The following is a 13,972-nucleotide window of genomic DNA, read 5'->3' on the forward strand; positions in this document are numbered from 1 at the left end:
TAGCACTTATGCATCAGCAGTGTCATGACAAGCAAATCACCACATGCCACCTCATGTTGGGAAAATGTCGTGAAAGCGTTTGTCGCTGGATCTAGCATTTTCCTTTTTTTTATTTTTTTTATTTTATCATTTTGCATAAATTTTGGCAGCTCATGGGAACGCTTTGGCCCTGCTGAGTGGAATAGGCATTTAGATTGATTATCATTGCTTGTAAATACGCTGGAAACAACCAATTGATCACAGTTCAATTGCTTCCTTACCCGTTAATATGTTCATAATAAGAAGTTTAATCTACTTGATTTATCTAGCCCTTCAATTTCATACTTTAATATGTAGATAGATTTAATGTGTATGTATTGCGTAAGGTTTAAAAAAAATATGGAAGATTTGACTAGTTACTGCTGTTTCTTTTGGAAAAGAGATTTGGATTTGAGAGCAGTCCCACATCGGTTAAACTAATGACAAACGGTGGAAACATTTAATATAAAATTCCCTATTATGGTCTATAGAGTATACTATGGACTAGCAGAATGCTTGTCATATTGACTATGCTTTGCAATTTTGATAATTTTGATGGGTCAAAATTGGTTGACAAAAATAAAATTTTGGTTGACAAAAATAAAATTTCATCCCATTGTCGGTTGAGAAATTTCCTTTTTGTTGGTCAGTTTGTCCCATCATAGTGGCTGCACTATTCAAATAAGTCTAATGATTTTTCCGGTTAAATAAGTTTTGGTTGTAAAATAAGTTTTAATACACATTGCAGGTCAAGTACTCTTTATAGGTTTGAATGAGTCTTTCAAAAAATGTTTGAAAGAGTTAAACTTGAAAACTTCAGAAAGCTCCCTGATGATTTCGCAAAATTTTTCATTCCCAATGCTTATGTCATTTCTGGACAGCATGTGGTTTTTCTGGCCTCATTTAGTTCTCCAGCAGTGATTTTTGAGCAGTTTCCTGTCATTTATGCCATGCCAAAGCTGTTTGTTGCCGCCTCATTTACTCCTGTGCTTTCGTTTTTTCCTAATCGGAACTTGTGAAAGAATGGAGGATGAAGGGGATATCACCATTGCCTTTACTTTGGTGAGGATTCTATTAAACATACCAATTTCCAGAGGAGGACCAACAAGTTTAATCACATTCGACATTCATGCCTTGCAGGTGTTTTATTATTAATATTCAAATCGCGACTCGGAGTCAAAATCAGTTTTATTCAGAAAAACCAAAGATCTATGTGTTTTTTTTCTCAAAATTCAACTCTGGTAGTATCTTTCGTGAAGCCAAACATTAAGTCGGTGCAAAGTTTCAGTGACAGGTGCGTCTATTAGCACATACACAATGCATACGCAGGTAGTTTGTGCAAAAGTTCGGAAAGGAAATAAGCGAACAGTTGGAATTACGGAAGGAGGTCCTAAGGGTTGGCATATTGTGAATGTTGTTGATTTGGTTAAATCCGGTGGAACCCTGATAAAATGTCAGGTATAATAAACCGGTGTTTGTGGATTCAGGTATTGTACATGAAAAAAATTTGGAAATCTTATGTTTTTATTATTAAAGAGAATGTGTTCCCTTTGCTCATTAATCCATTTTGATTGCCTCTAAAGGAAAATAACTTCATCTGAAATATTAATAAATTTATAAACATGTTAACAACCTGCGAGTGGAATAGGAATTTAGATTGATTATCGTCGGCTTGCAGGCATATAGAGTAGAATACTATATGGTATAAACACTAACTTAAATGATACTAAGTAACTAACTCTTCCCAATAGTTTTAACATTGATATTTACTTACCCTAGTGGTGCAACGGCAGTGATTGAGAAAATACATTGAAACTGATTAATGCATTCAGAAGTTACTTGCTTAGTGGTGCAACTGCAGGGATTGAGAAGTCAACTTCTGCTCATTTTTTTGAGCTAAATGAAGGACTTAATTCTTTGGCTAAGATGCAAAACCAATTCAAGTTTTACTGTTAATGAATACTATATTTGGATGATTTAACAAATTCAATGGGAAGAAAATTGACAATTGGTTTTGTCAATGCCGTACAAATTACAATGATAGTCAAAATTGGTTACAGTTTACTACCAAACCTGTAATGTAAACACCATTTCATGACCATTTAAAAACCTAGTTTCAATTTGTACAAACAACACAGGTAAGTTATATGTATGTTATTCTTAACAAACAATCCTATGTTTTGATTTTGCACGTATTGTTGACACCTACTGGATTAATGAGATGAATAATACGCTTCTTCAACTATATGCATATGAAAAATCATGAAAACTTGGAAATTTTGTTGATATAGCTTATCAGGAATGAATGGAGTTTTAAGGAGTGTTATATGTTCTATAACATGGTTTACAATAATTGAGTCAAAATTGATCATAGTTTGAGATGATAATGAAAAAGTGTAATTTCCAGCAAAACTTGCTTCCTTACCTGGCAAAGGTAGAAGGTTATGAGCATTTAATGATCTCCCATATAAAGCTTGGACCTTTGAGGGAAATGAAATGATTATAAGATAAGCATATAACATTTTACCACTCAAATTTAATGAAAGTATATATAGCATACTATTATGAGGCAACGCTGAAAATTATAAGGACCTTTCCTTTACAATGAAAGATTGAGCAACCATGGTGTGATCCGTTCTTAAAGTGGCTTAGGTTAAGAATGAAGCAGAAGCAGAAGCAAAAGTAGGATATTATCTTCAATGCAGGTTATGACTAGAGATAGGCATAAGCTGAAAAATTCCCACATCGTTTAAAGTCAATACATGCGCACCCCAAAAATTTAATATAAAATTGGAATTTCTCTGCTATGCAATGCATCAAGCCACTAGTTTCGTTGTTTCACGGATAAACCAGAGTTGCAAATCGGGTGGCACAAAGAGCTTCCCATCAAATCATCTTCATGTGGTTGTGTCAGTTTCATTTTAAATAAAAGTGAAGTTGGCTGCAACACTGAGGATAATTCGATTTAATTTGAATGTAAAAGTTAATTAACATTAAAGGTGATTTTCGAAAGCGTACTCAATGTTTAAGTAGTAAATTCAATCAAGGTAGATCGAGTGCCAAACTCGAGGATCGCGTTATACTGTTGAATGATATTTATAATTTTTGTTGGATAGCAATTATGAATTAAAATTAAAATTGGTTTGAATTTTATATTAATAAAATTGTTAGGATGAGTTGAAACCTTCTACTGCACACTCACAACTGAAATATATACCGATACTCTTGCTTTCTAAATAAAAAAATAAAGATAATTTTTATGACACATGTTGCTTCTTGTTAGGGTCGTACCTTTTAGATAAGGAAGACTTCTTGTTTCGGATGATAAGCAGAAGAAAAGCTTTGCATCTGAAGATTTCATGGCACCATGAACAAGATAAGTTTTCAAACATTCGTTCAATCAGAGTAGCAAGGTTCCGCAAATTGTAGTGTACATATTCTGATTTGGGTAAGTATTCGAGTGTTTATATTGCTTAATGTGTTTACTGTGTGATTGACACGAAAATTGCATTCAAACAGATGCAGAACACAAATTTCCACTAGAGGTCAATTGGTGTAACCGGTTTCCTCTTACTACCACATCTATATTAAATAAAAATGCAACTAAAAAATGTTTTTGACCCTTGTTAGTTCAATAGAATGTGGATTTTTAATGAACAATTAGCCTAATTAATGATTATGGTTATGCTGTCCCGTTCGGGAATATTTTTCAAGTTTCATTGGCCAAGGGACCGGATGCAAACTGCGTTATACTGTCTAATTCATTGGCTGCCGCCTGCCATTGACCTGCTATTTCAAATACGAAGTGCATAATGTGAATCCAGCGATCAGCAAAGTGGGCATTAAAAGCAACAGAGATGCTCCAATTCATATATAGGAAAAAAAATGATGCAGATCACTTGATGCAAGGACAAGTCTCAGTTTGTGAGTAGTATCTCTGGGTTTAAATCAAATAGATAACCCAAAATAAGGTATTCAAATTAGAACCAGATATGCAAATGTCAAAATATCATGAAACTAATTAGGCTTCACTATTTAACTCAAATATTTTCTGCATAATTATGCAGAAATCATGCTTAAAGTTTTCCCCTCCTTATACATATATACATATGTTCTCACAACAAAATTCCTTTTCAAAACAATCAGACTCTTTTACTGAATTAGACACAGTTTATACTTGGACATATCTTTTCAAATACAATTTTGTACGTTTAAAATATCAATCATAGGAGATGTATTTTCATATATGGAGAAACAAGTATGTGGCTGGAACATACTAAGGTCAAGTGATATACTGAAGTCCCCTATCGGTCAAAGTCAAGACGTGAAGGCAAAACCTCTAACATAAATTCGAACTTCTATCACTTTTCAAAGCCTTTTTGGTTCTATATTTGTCGGTTAATTACTTTGCCAGTTAAAATTTCATGGCTTTAGCCAACTCTCGATGATGGCATCAGAAAACGGATCCACCCTTTCTTTAATCAAGAATTGGTGGCTTTGAAACTTTAACTAAGCAAGTAGTCACAAAGTTACAAATTTATGCTTCGTCACATTAAATAACATAGAAAGATCGTAACTGATTTCCTCTCAAATAATAATAAGATCGTATCAGGTTTGTTAGGAAAATTTGTCTTTTGTTTTTTGCTTATCTTTGGTTAGAAATTTTTTTAATCTTTGTTTGAGATTCTTTGGAGTCACTTGTTTTTTCAAGGGATCTTCTATGGTATATTTTGTGTGTCGGTTATTTGCTTTTTAACAGAACGAAATAATGAACCTAACGAATCTAATTTGTGTATTCACCATTATGATACTTCCAAAGTGGAAGATATTGAGAGCCGTTTGTTACAACTTTTCATATAAAATAATCACTTTTAGAAGTTCTCACGTGTTTGTTTCAGATTTTCAAAAAAAAAAAAAAAAGAAATAAAAAGTGTTTTAGGTACTATTTTAAATAACTAGTTTGTATGGTTGTATGTAGTTGAAATCGTAAAAGTGATTTAGTTAGTTCTTTAGTGACAATTTCTTCTTCTTCTTCTCAATTCATTCCTTTGTTGGATGCTAGTTAAATTTATGTATCTCACCTTGTAAGAATAAATCTTTGAGAACTGAAGGTGTTAGTGATGAATGTGTCCCGTTAGATCAGTCAAATTCTAGCAAAACATGGCAATCAAATTATGATACCAGCATTGATATGATAAATGTCTTGATTCATATCAATGTGTTGTGAATTTCAGACTGTAAAAAAGAAACTCTCGGCATTAATCCACAACACAGTCAACCGAATGTTATTGCATTCATCTTGCTCGTGGCATCCCAACGAGTGATGTACTGAGTTTTTCTTTGTAGTTTCGATTTGTACAAACAACAAAGTTAAGTTATATGTATCCCATTCTTTATAAACAAGCCAAATGTTGTGATTTTACACATATTGATGATACCTGCACTGGGTTTGTAGAGTAAGATGTCTTATTCTGTAGAATTATGTTTCTAAATTTCTATTCTTATATTTTTTTTCGACACATGTTGCTTCTTGTTAGGTGTGGTACCTTTTAAGATAAGGAAGACTTCTTGTTTCGGATGAGAAACATAAGAAAAGCTTTGCATATGAAGATTTCATGCCATGAACAAGAAAATATTATTTTCAAATATTCGTTCAATAAGAGTAGCAAGGTTCCGCAAATCTCTTTCGTTCACATGACACTGTACAGTCTGAGTTGGGCAAAAATTCGAGATTGATTATATTCTTAAATGCTCTTATTGTGTGCTTGACGCCAAACTTGCATTGAAACAAATGCAGAACATATACTTTGACTTGAGGTCAATTGTAATACAGTTTATATTTGGACAATTCATTATCATTTAAAATTATGTATGTTTAACTATTTATGTTAGTCTTGATGTTGATTTTCTTTGTTTACAATATCATTTGTAAGAGATGTATTTATATTATATATAAAGGAACAAATATGTGGATCATCGAAGAGATAACAGTGTTAGATTGATGTCCCACATGGCTCAAAATAAAGACATGAAGCCAAAACCCTCTAATATAAAAATCAAACTCAATTATCATATCATATCATGCTGGTGTATTTACTCGGTGTTGTCTGGGTTAGACATATAATTATCATATCATGCTAGTGTATTTACTCGGTGTTGTCATATAATTAAAGATAAGCAAAATTCGGCATGCAATAAAGGGACGAATAAGTTGATAGGTACACACAAATAGAATAAAAAAAACATATTTTAAGTACTCGTAAATCAATAGATGCATAAACGGATGAAATCAACTAGATTTAGTAAAATTATTAACACATAAAATAAAATAAACAATTTTTGAATACCAAGACTCGCAGGAATCTGTACTCGTTATTAATTTAGAAAAATTATACAATTGTCGTATTATTTAAATAAAAATCTTCTCGTCATGAAATTAAATATAACTGAATTTCCTAATTAATGATTTTTGTTTGATTAGTAATTTGTCAAAGTGAAAGCGTGTAGTATAATATTTTTGTCTTATCAAAATAGAAAGAATAAGTTTAAGAGGTGTCTGCTCAGTGGTAAAAACTTGACATTGTAACTTCAAGAGACATTATCCAGATCTCACATGAAACAATTGTAAAATGATCATTAGTGCTGCAATTATTAATATAAAATTTAAGGAATAAATTCTACACAATTTCAATTGTTTTATAATAATGCATTTTTTGTATAAAAAATAATTTTACATGTTGATATTTGCAAAGAGAGAGTTAACTAGTATAGAGAGTTAACTAGTATGTATACCCGAAGACATTCAGGGCCCATTTGTTACAGATTAAAATAAAAGTGATTTTGATATAAAATAATTTAGAGATTATATGAAAAATCAGAATCTATTTTGCGTTTGTTTACTGTAATAAAAATCACTTTTTTTAAACAAATAATCTAGTTTGTTTGGATACAACTATATAAAAGGGATTTTTTGTTACAAAATTAGTTCAATCTTTTAAATTATATTTTCTTTCTCCTCTAAAAAAAATCTATTTTATTTTAAGCTGCTCCTAACAGCTTCTCATTTGAAGCTGTTTTTAGATTATTTTTAGATTCTGATTTTTTTTAAAATCTGTAACAAACGGATACAATACTCTTAAAAGTGATTATTTTTTTAAAATAAGTGATTTTTTTCTTAAAAAACCTATAACAAACGGGCTCTCATTATCATCCATGATAAAAGAATAATAATTTTTATATGGAAGAAATAAAAAATATATTAGAACATGAATTAAACCCGTAAAGTGGTGTGAGAATATTAAAAGTGGTTAGTTTACATAGAAAAAAATTCTAAGTGATTATATATATATATATATATATATATATATATATAGAGAGAGAGAGAGAGAGAGAGAGAGAGAGTAAAGGAAGTTTTTCCATGACAATATAGAAGGTTAACAATAAATTATGTTAAAATTAAATTAGAAAAGTAATAAACACAAACAAATAAAATATTTGGACGATAAAATTAAAGTAAATATGGATTATTTTTTGTGATGTATATGTCAGATAGAAAAATGAGTTTTCTAAAAATAAAACATAAATGTTAATATTTTTTTTGGTTACATCATAAATGTTAATATGAGAGTGAAGATGTGCATAAACAATTGTCCTTTTTCATTGGAATACCTACAAAATTAAAATTCATAGGGAAGTGGTTCTATTGCATCAAATAGACCCATTGAGAGATAAAAATACATAAACATTATAAACTTATTTTTTAGTAAATGTAAATTAAATATATGACTATTTTTTATTTTAGATTAGAAAGATGATTTTGGCATTCTATAATTTAGAGATTATTTTTAGAGACTTTATGAAAAATAATAATCAATTTTGTGTTTATTATAGCAATCACTACTTTGAAGAAAAAAACAATTTAGTTTAATTTGATGCAACTATATAAAATGGAATTTTGTTACAAAATTACTTTCATCTTTTTATACTTATTTTCTCCCCCTCCCCTAAAATACATAATCTTAATATGATTTAATTTGAAACTGTTTTTGTAGTTCCTGGTTTTAGAAAAAAAAAAAAACAATAGCAAACATAAATAATGCTCTTTAAAGTGAACTTATTTTAAAAGTTATAACGAACAACCTCATAGACCCTGGTTGTAACCAAATTAGAATAAAAATAATTTTGCCATTCAATAATTTAGAGATTTTTTTACTATTAACATTAAAAAATAGACGGATTATGTTTGATATTCAAAAATCATACGTCATTAACTTTCATAAATAGTTTTTGGTAGTATGAATTTTTTAGTGGATATGATGTAATATTTGAAAATTCGAAGAAAAAAAATCAGTTTTAAATGAATAACAAATTTTCCTTCAATTTTTTTTAACAAAAATTCAAAAACTAATAAAAAAAACTACATTTATTGAAACAAAAAATGTTGAAATTGAAATTACCGTTGATTCATTAAACCAAAAATTTATTAAAAAATGAAGTGAAATATTTAATGGATAGGATTGAAAGTATTATATGTAATTTGTTGAGATATTTATGCTATATAAAATATTAAGAATTCAATAAAAAATTAAATAAAATATTTAATGAATAAGATTAAAAGTTTGTTAAGATATTTATGCGAATAAAATGTTGAGTTTAAAGAATAAAAAGTAATAAAAATAGAACAAACATGGAAGCAACACACATAAAAAACCTTACTATATATATATATACAGGCGAGCATTCTCTTTCACGCTTAACCTTTTTTTTTTTCTCTCGTCTCTGCAACTGCTTCCTGCTATAAGGTTTGTTTCTTTTGCCTTCAGGTTCTTCTACTCTTCGATTATTTTTCCTTTTTTCCTTCCGGTATGTTTCTTTACAGCCAGCAATTGGTAATAGGTTTATACCCAACTACAATGGTTTAAATTGAGAAATTTGATTTATCATTCACAAGCCTTATAGTTTTTGTATTGCATTCCGATTAATTAACTTTCACTTTGAGCCTTCACGTGAATTATTGTTTGCTAATATATTTTCTCATCCATGAATGCAGTGAACAATTTAAGAATCATGTCTAGGGTTTTGGCACAGTTGATTAATGTCCCCGACCTAGTGGCTTGTCCAAGGCATGTCAATAACAAAAATGGATCCACGAGATCGAGACCTACGTCTATCAGAATGATGTATGCCACACAAACTACTGCAATCCGACTGTCTGGTTTCTCTGGATTACGTCCTGTGAACTCTTTGGATTCTATGTTCAGACACCAACAAGATTTTCATTCTATGGTGCTCACTCAGATTGGTACTAATAGAGCAAGGGGTGGTAGAGGTAGCAGATGTGTAACTAGAGCCATGTTTGAGCGTTTCACGGGGGAAGCAACCAAAGTTATTATGTTGGCTCAAGAGGAAGCTAGGCGGCTTAAGCACAATTTTGTCGGAACAGAACAAATTTTGTTGGGTCTTATTGGTGAAGGCACTGGTATTGGTGCCAAGGTTCTAAAGTCTATGGGAATTAACATGAAAGACGCTCGCGTGGAAGTCGAAAAGATAATTGGAAGGGGTAGTGGTTTCGTCGGTGTTGAGATTCAGTTTACTCCGCGTTCCAAGAGAGTTTTGGAACTCGCACTTGAGGAAGCTCGCCAACTTGGTAAACGACAACGTTCATTTATATGTTGTTTTTTATATCAAATCAATTATACTTATTATTCATGACTTATTTATTCCAAAGATGCCTTGATTGTTGCTTTGATTGATCTGGTTGACCAATTTGAGTTAAATTGAATTGTTAGTTTATTTTTGACCCACCTTTCCGCTTTTTCTTTTATTCTGATTCCTTTACGTTTGCTGAAATTTTGGCTTATATCTTGGAATTTGTAGGTCACAATTATATCAGAACTGAGCACCTGCTTTTGGGTCTTCTTCGAGTGGGTGAGGGTGTGGCAGCATGTGTTCTTGAAAATTTGGGTGCTGATCCAACTAATATTCGCAACCAGGTTAGTATGATGGTATCTGAAAACGGATCCACATGTGAGTGGAACCGAAGACTTGGTGCCTTAATCGAGATTGATGACTTTGAACTTTAACTAAGCAAGTATTCACGTAGTGAAAAGTTTGTTTGCATTTTATGATTTAGAAAGATCGAATCTATTAAGAAAATTTCATTGATTCTCTTAATTGGAAACCTTTCTGTTACTCTCATTGTATTGATGATATGCATATATCTTTTCAGGTGCATCTCAAAGCTGCACAGGAAATCATATTCAACAAAAATAATGCAACTGCAGTACTTCATCATTCATCTACCCAAGACCCACCAAACACAGATGACGAAAACGAGCTTGATGATCAATACATTAACAATGGGAGTGCTAATCATGTGCATGTTGATAAGGATAGTTCATATGATGATCTACATGAAGTTGAGCGCATCACACGCAGTGAAAAGCAACAGGTTCATATGAGATCCAAGTATGGGCCTAAATCACATCATATGAATGGGGCACTTGCATCCAAGTATGGGCCTAAATCACATCATATGAATGAGGCACTTGCTGCATGGGCTCAAGTTTCTTTGGCAAGAGCTGATAGGTTAAGAAGGGATAGGAGTGCAGATGCTACTTTGCGTGTAACTTCAGATTGTTCTCTTACCAAGTGTGTGGCTGCTCTCGATGGACTAGAAGACATTTCAGACGATTCTTATGGAAAAGCCTTGGAAAAGTTTAAGGATTCTGATTGGAGGGAAATATTTATCGCCATGCCTAATGAGAGGAAGCGTGGATGGGTACTTAGGCTCTAAGGATATAATCTATATTTGTTTAGGTTCTAGTGATGAGACATACTCATCTTTAGTGATCAGACATATTTATCTTAGTATTTGTTTAGGTTCCTTATGATTGTTTACTTCTTTCTATTTGTTGAACAATTGCTTGTGTGGTTATTTACATGATGTTGTTGAGAATTGATATTGATAAAACCTTTTATTTTCCTCTTATCGAGTATCGTGTTTTTAAGTTTTATTGTTACTTTGTATGACAGGTTATAAATAGAACTGATATTGAAAAAAGTGATGATTCTACTTCTGATGCAAGTGATGATGAATTTTTGGACTTTGTCATTTGTGGTATCATTTATGACTATCATCAGAAATACTTTGACAAATCAAAGGTTTTGACATCTTCATTGTCCGGTCGTGAGTTTGTTGCTAAAGTGTTAAATGGGTCTGGAACTAGCTGTTTTGATTTATTTCGAATGAAGAAAGTGTGTTTTCTTAATTTCTGTAATGAACTGAGAGGCAAGAACTACTTATGTGACTCAAGGGATGTGCTTGTTGAAGAGAAAGTTGCTACATTCTTATTTATAATTGGTCATAATGTTCGTCACAGAGTTGCTTCAAACCGTTTCCAACATTCCATAGAAACAATCTCGCGTAATTTCAAGGAAGTATTAAGGGTAGTGTGCCGATTAGGAAAAGAACTGATAAAGCAAGAGTCTATGGAGTTGCCTGATAGAATTAAGAATAATCCAAAATATTATCCTTGGTACAGGCACTCGTCTTGAAGGATGACAAATGAAGCACGTTGTCAAGGTCGTACTTCATTTGTCCATTGGGACTGCCCTCACCATCAAGGTAGTACTTCATTTTTCCATTGGGACAACCCTCACCATCAAGGACAAATGAAGTACGACCTTGGTGGTGAGGGCAGTGCCAATGGACAAATAAAGTACGACCTTGATGGAGAGGGCAGTCCGAATGGACAAATGAAGTATGACCTTGACGGTGTGATTCGTCCTAGCAGACAAAACACACCATCAATGCCCTCATAGACCACATCACTAGCTACAGTTGCTAGCATTTGATGAATACAACTATTTTAGATACTAGATCGTCTACCTATATACATTAAAAAAAAATTACTTACATACAAAGTTATATATTATACATATAACGCTAAAACGAAGGATGACATAGTAACATGTAATGATAAAAGCCACTTTCTTGCTTGACATTCTCAACCAATGATAAAACTTGTCATTCTTTTCCTCAGAAAGGTTCTAGGTGACTGTTTAATCAGGTTAGATAGCACATTATATTCAACTTCTTCCCTGCAAGTTCCCATCAAGTTAATAAAAAAGGTCATAGAAATTGCGTAGTAATAATTTTTAAAAGTAATAACTGAGGCATAGAACTATATAAAGAGCTCTGCTGATAGTTTTTAAATTATAAACACTTCCAAATTTTTAATATTAAACAAAACATGTACGACTCATCCCAATAATTGTTACTATGTTATAAAGTAGTAATCATTCTTTCAAGGGAAACAGCTCATTAGTTTGATTAAATAGTTATTCTATAAACATGTATGTTAGTTTCGACATATCATAAAATTAAACTATCGAAAATAAATTAAAACCAATAAAAGATAGAAAATAACTAATTTGGCAAGGCTTCTTTCAGCTTTATTCTATAAAGTGGCATTAAGTGCTACACTATAATTTAAAATTGGTGGGTTGGGCAGGTTAACTATATTGATTTGCTACAACAAAATAATTGTATCCTAATACAATCAAAAACCAAATAAAAACAACTGGACATAATACGCACCCTTTAGAGCTTTCCAATTATAACAAATTACCAATTCATTCATATGATCTTATCTTAAGCAATATTCTCATTTCTTACCAATCAAATATCTCTCTCCAAACATTTCACTAAAAACAAAATAATGACAATCAAGTTAATTAAATACACATGTAAACAAAGAACGTGTATGATACCTACCGCAACGACAGAAAATGACGTTGAACTCTAGAAATACAAAACAGATCATCAATAATGAGCACTATAATGAAACATGGCAAAACCCTAATTCCATAGAATGAAATTAATCAAATGTTTCTTCATTATGAATCAAAATTTGCAAATATGAGAGAATGTTGATTAGTAGAGCTGGTGAAGCAAAAATCACAACTTTACAATTATCTCATAATTGTGCATCGTGTGCCCAACTAACTAAGCTAAGATACTTCATTTTTCAACACTTTAAATAAATGATAAGATAGGTCACACACTTTTTCTTTTCTTTAAATAAATGATAAGATAGGTCACACACTTTTTCTTTTCTCAAATATTTGAGGATTTTTAAATAAATATTTAAACTAAAAAAAATAAAATTAACAAGGTCTCTATTTGTCAGCTATTCATGGACTAAATTTGCGTGTAGTCGGGAGGATATGATTGCATTGCAATTGATCAGATTTGGACCATCCGATCAAGATTATACGGTTTCGATTTTAAGTTTGAATTTTAAATTTAAAAATCAATAAAAATCTCGATTCAAAAACTAAATTGAAATTGATAATTTCTCGTTGGTGTATTCATGTGTAATGTAACTTTGTAAGTTATTTCCAAGTTTATTCAGACACTCCTTGTGCGGGTTAGACTTGTTTGATTTCGGTAATATAATCCATTTTAGTTTTTTCAAAAAAAATAATACAAATAAGTGCATAAAAGTGTTTTTTTAGATGAAATGAGCGCATGAAGTTAAGATACTTAGGGTGTGTTTGGCCCAACTATTTCAAGACATAAAAGTTACTTTAATACTAAAGTTAAAAGTAAGATTTTTATAAATAAAGCTAAAGTTGTTTGGTAATTTTGTCTTCTAACTTTAGCTAAATTTGTTCAAAGCTAAAAGTTGGTAAATAATTTTTTATAAATTGATTAATTTTATTCCAAACTAATATATAAGAACAAAATATTAAAAATTAATTATTTAAGAAAGATCTAAACCTGAAGTTAGGTAGACCTAATATATTCTTAATGTATTCAGCTCTAATAAAGTCAGGAACATAAGGGAACCAAACATGTGAGAGAGAGCTAGGCCATGGTTAGCTAAACCATCTGTACAAGTGTTCTCTTCCCTATAAATATGAATTTTAGGTAATGCTCTTTGCATTA

At 31.3% G+C, this 13,972-nt stretch overlaps 1 protein-coding gene and 1 long non-coding RNA gene across 2 annotated transcripts; both read left to right on the forward strand.

The window, feature by feature from the left end:
• On the forward strand, window positions 1–5,999 carry LOC146921000 (uncharacterized). The gene is made up of 3 exons (XR_015011976.1): window positions 1–1,505; window positions 3,302–3,466; window positions 5,556–5,999. It is a non-coding gene; the product is annotated as an uncharacterized LOC146921000 (long non-coding RNA).
• Window positions 6,000–8,750: 2,751 nt separating this feature from the next.
• Window positions 8,751–11,008, forward strand: LOC146921001 (chaperone protein ClpC, chloroplastic-like). Its single transcript, XM_085714403.1, has 4 exons — window positions 8,751–8,819; window positions 9,068–9,664; window positions 9,895–10,010; window positions 10,247–11,008. Exons 2-4 carry the CDS (start codon window positions 9,085–9,087, stop codon window positions 10,811–10,813), a joined length of 1,263 nt encoding a protein of 420 aa, XP_085570529.1. The 5' UTR covers window positions 8,751–8,819; window positions 9,068–9,084; the 3' UTR covers window positions 10,814–11,008.
• The last annotated feature ends 2,964 nt before the right edge of the window (window positions 11,009–13,972 follow it).

Source organism: Medicago sativa, chromosome 5, assembly GCF_051527215.1.
Source record: "Medicago sativa cultivar Bolivia chromosome 5, Bolivia_mono, whole genome shotgun sequence".
In the NCBI taxonomy this organism is placed as follows: domain Eukaryota; kingdom Viridiplantae; phylum Streptophyta; class Magnoliopsida; order Fabales; family Fabaceae; genus Medicago; species Medicago sativa.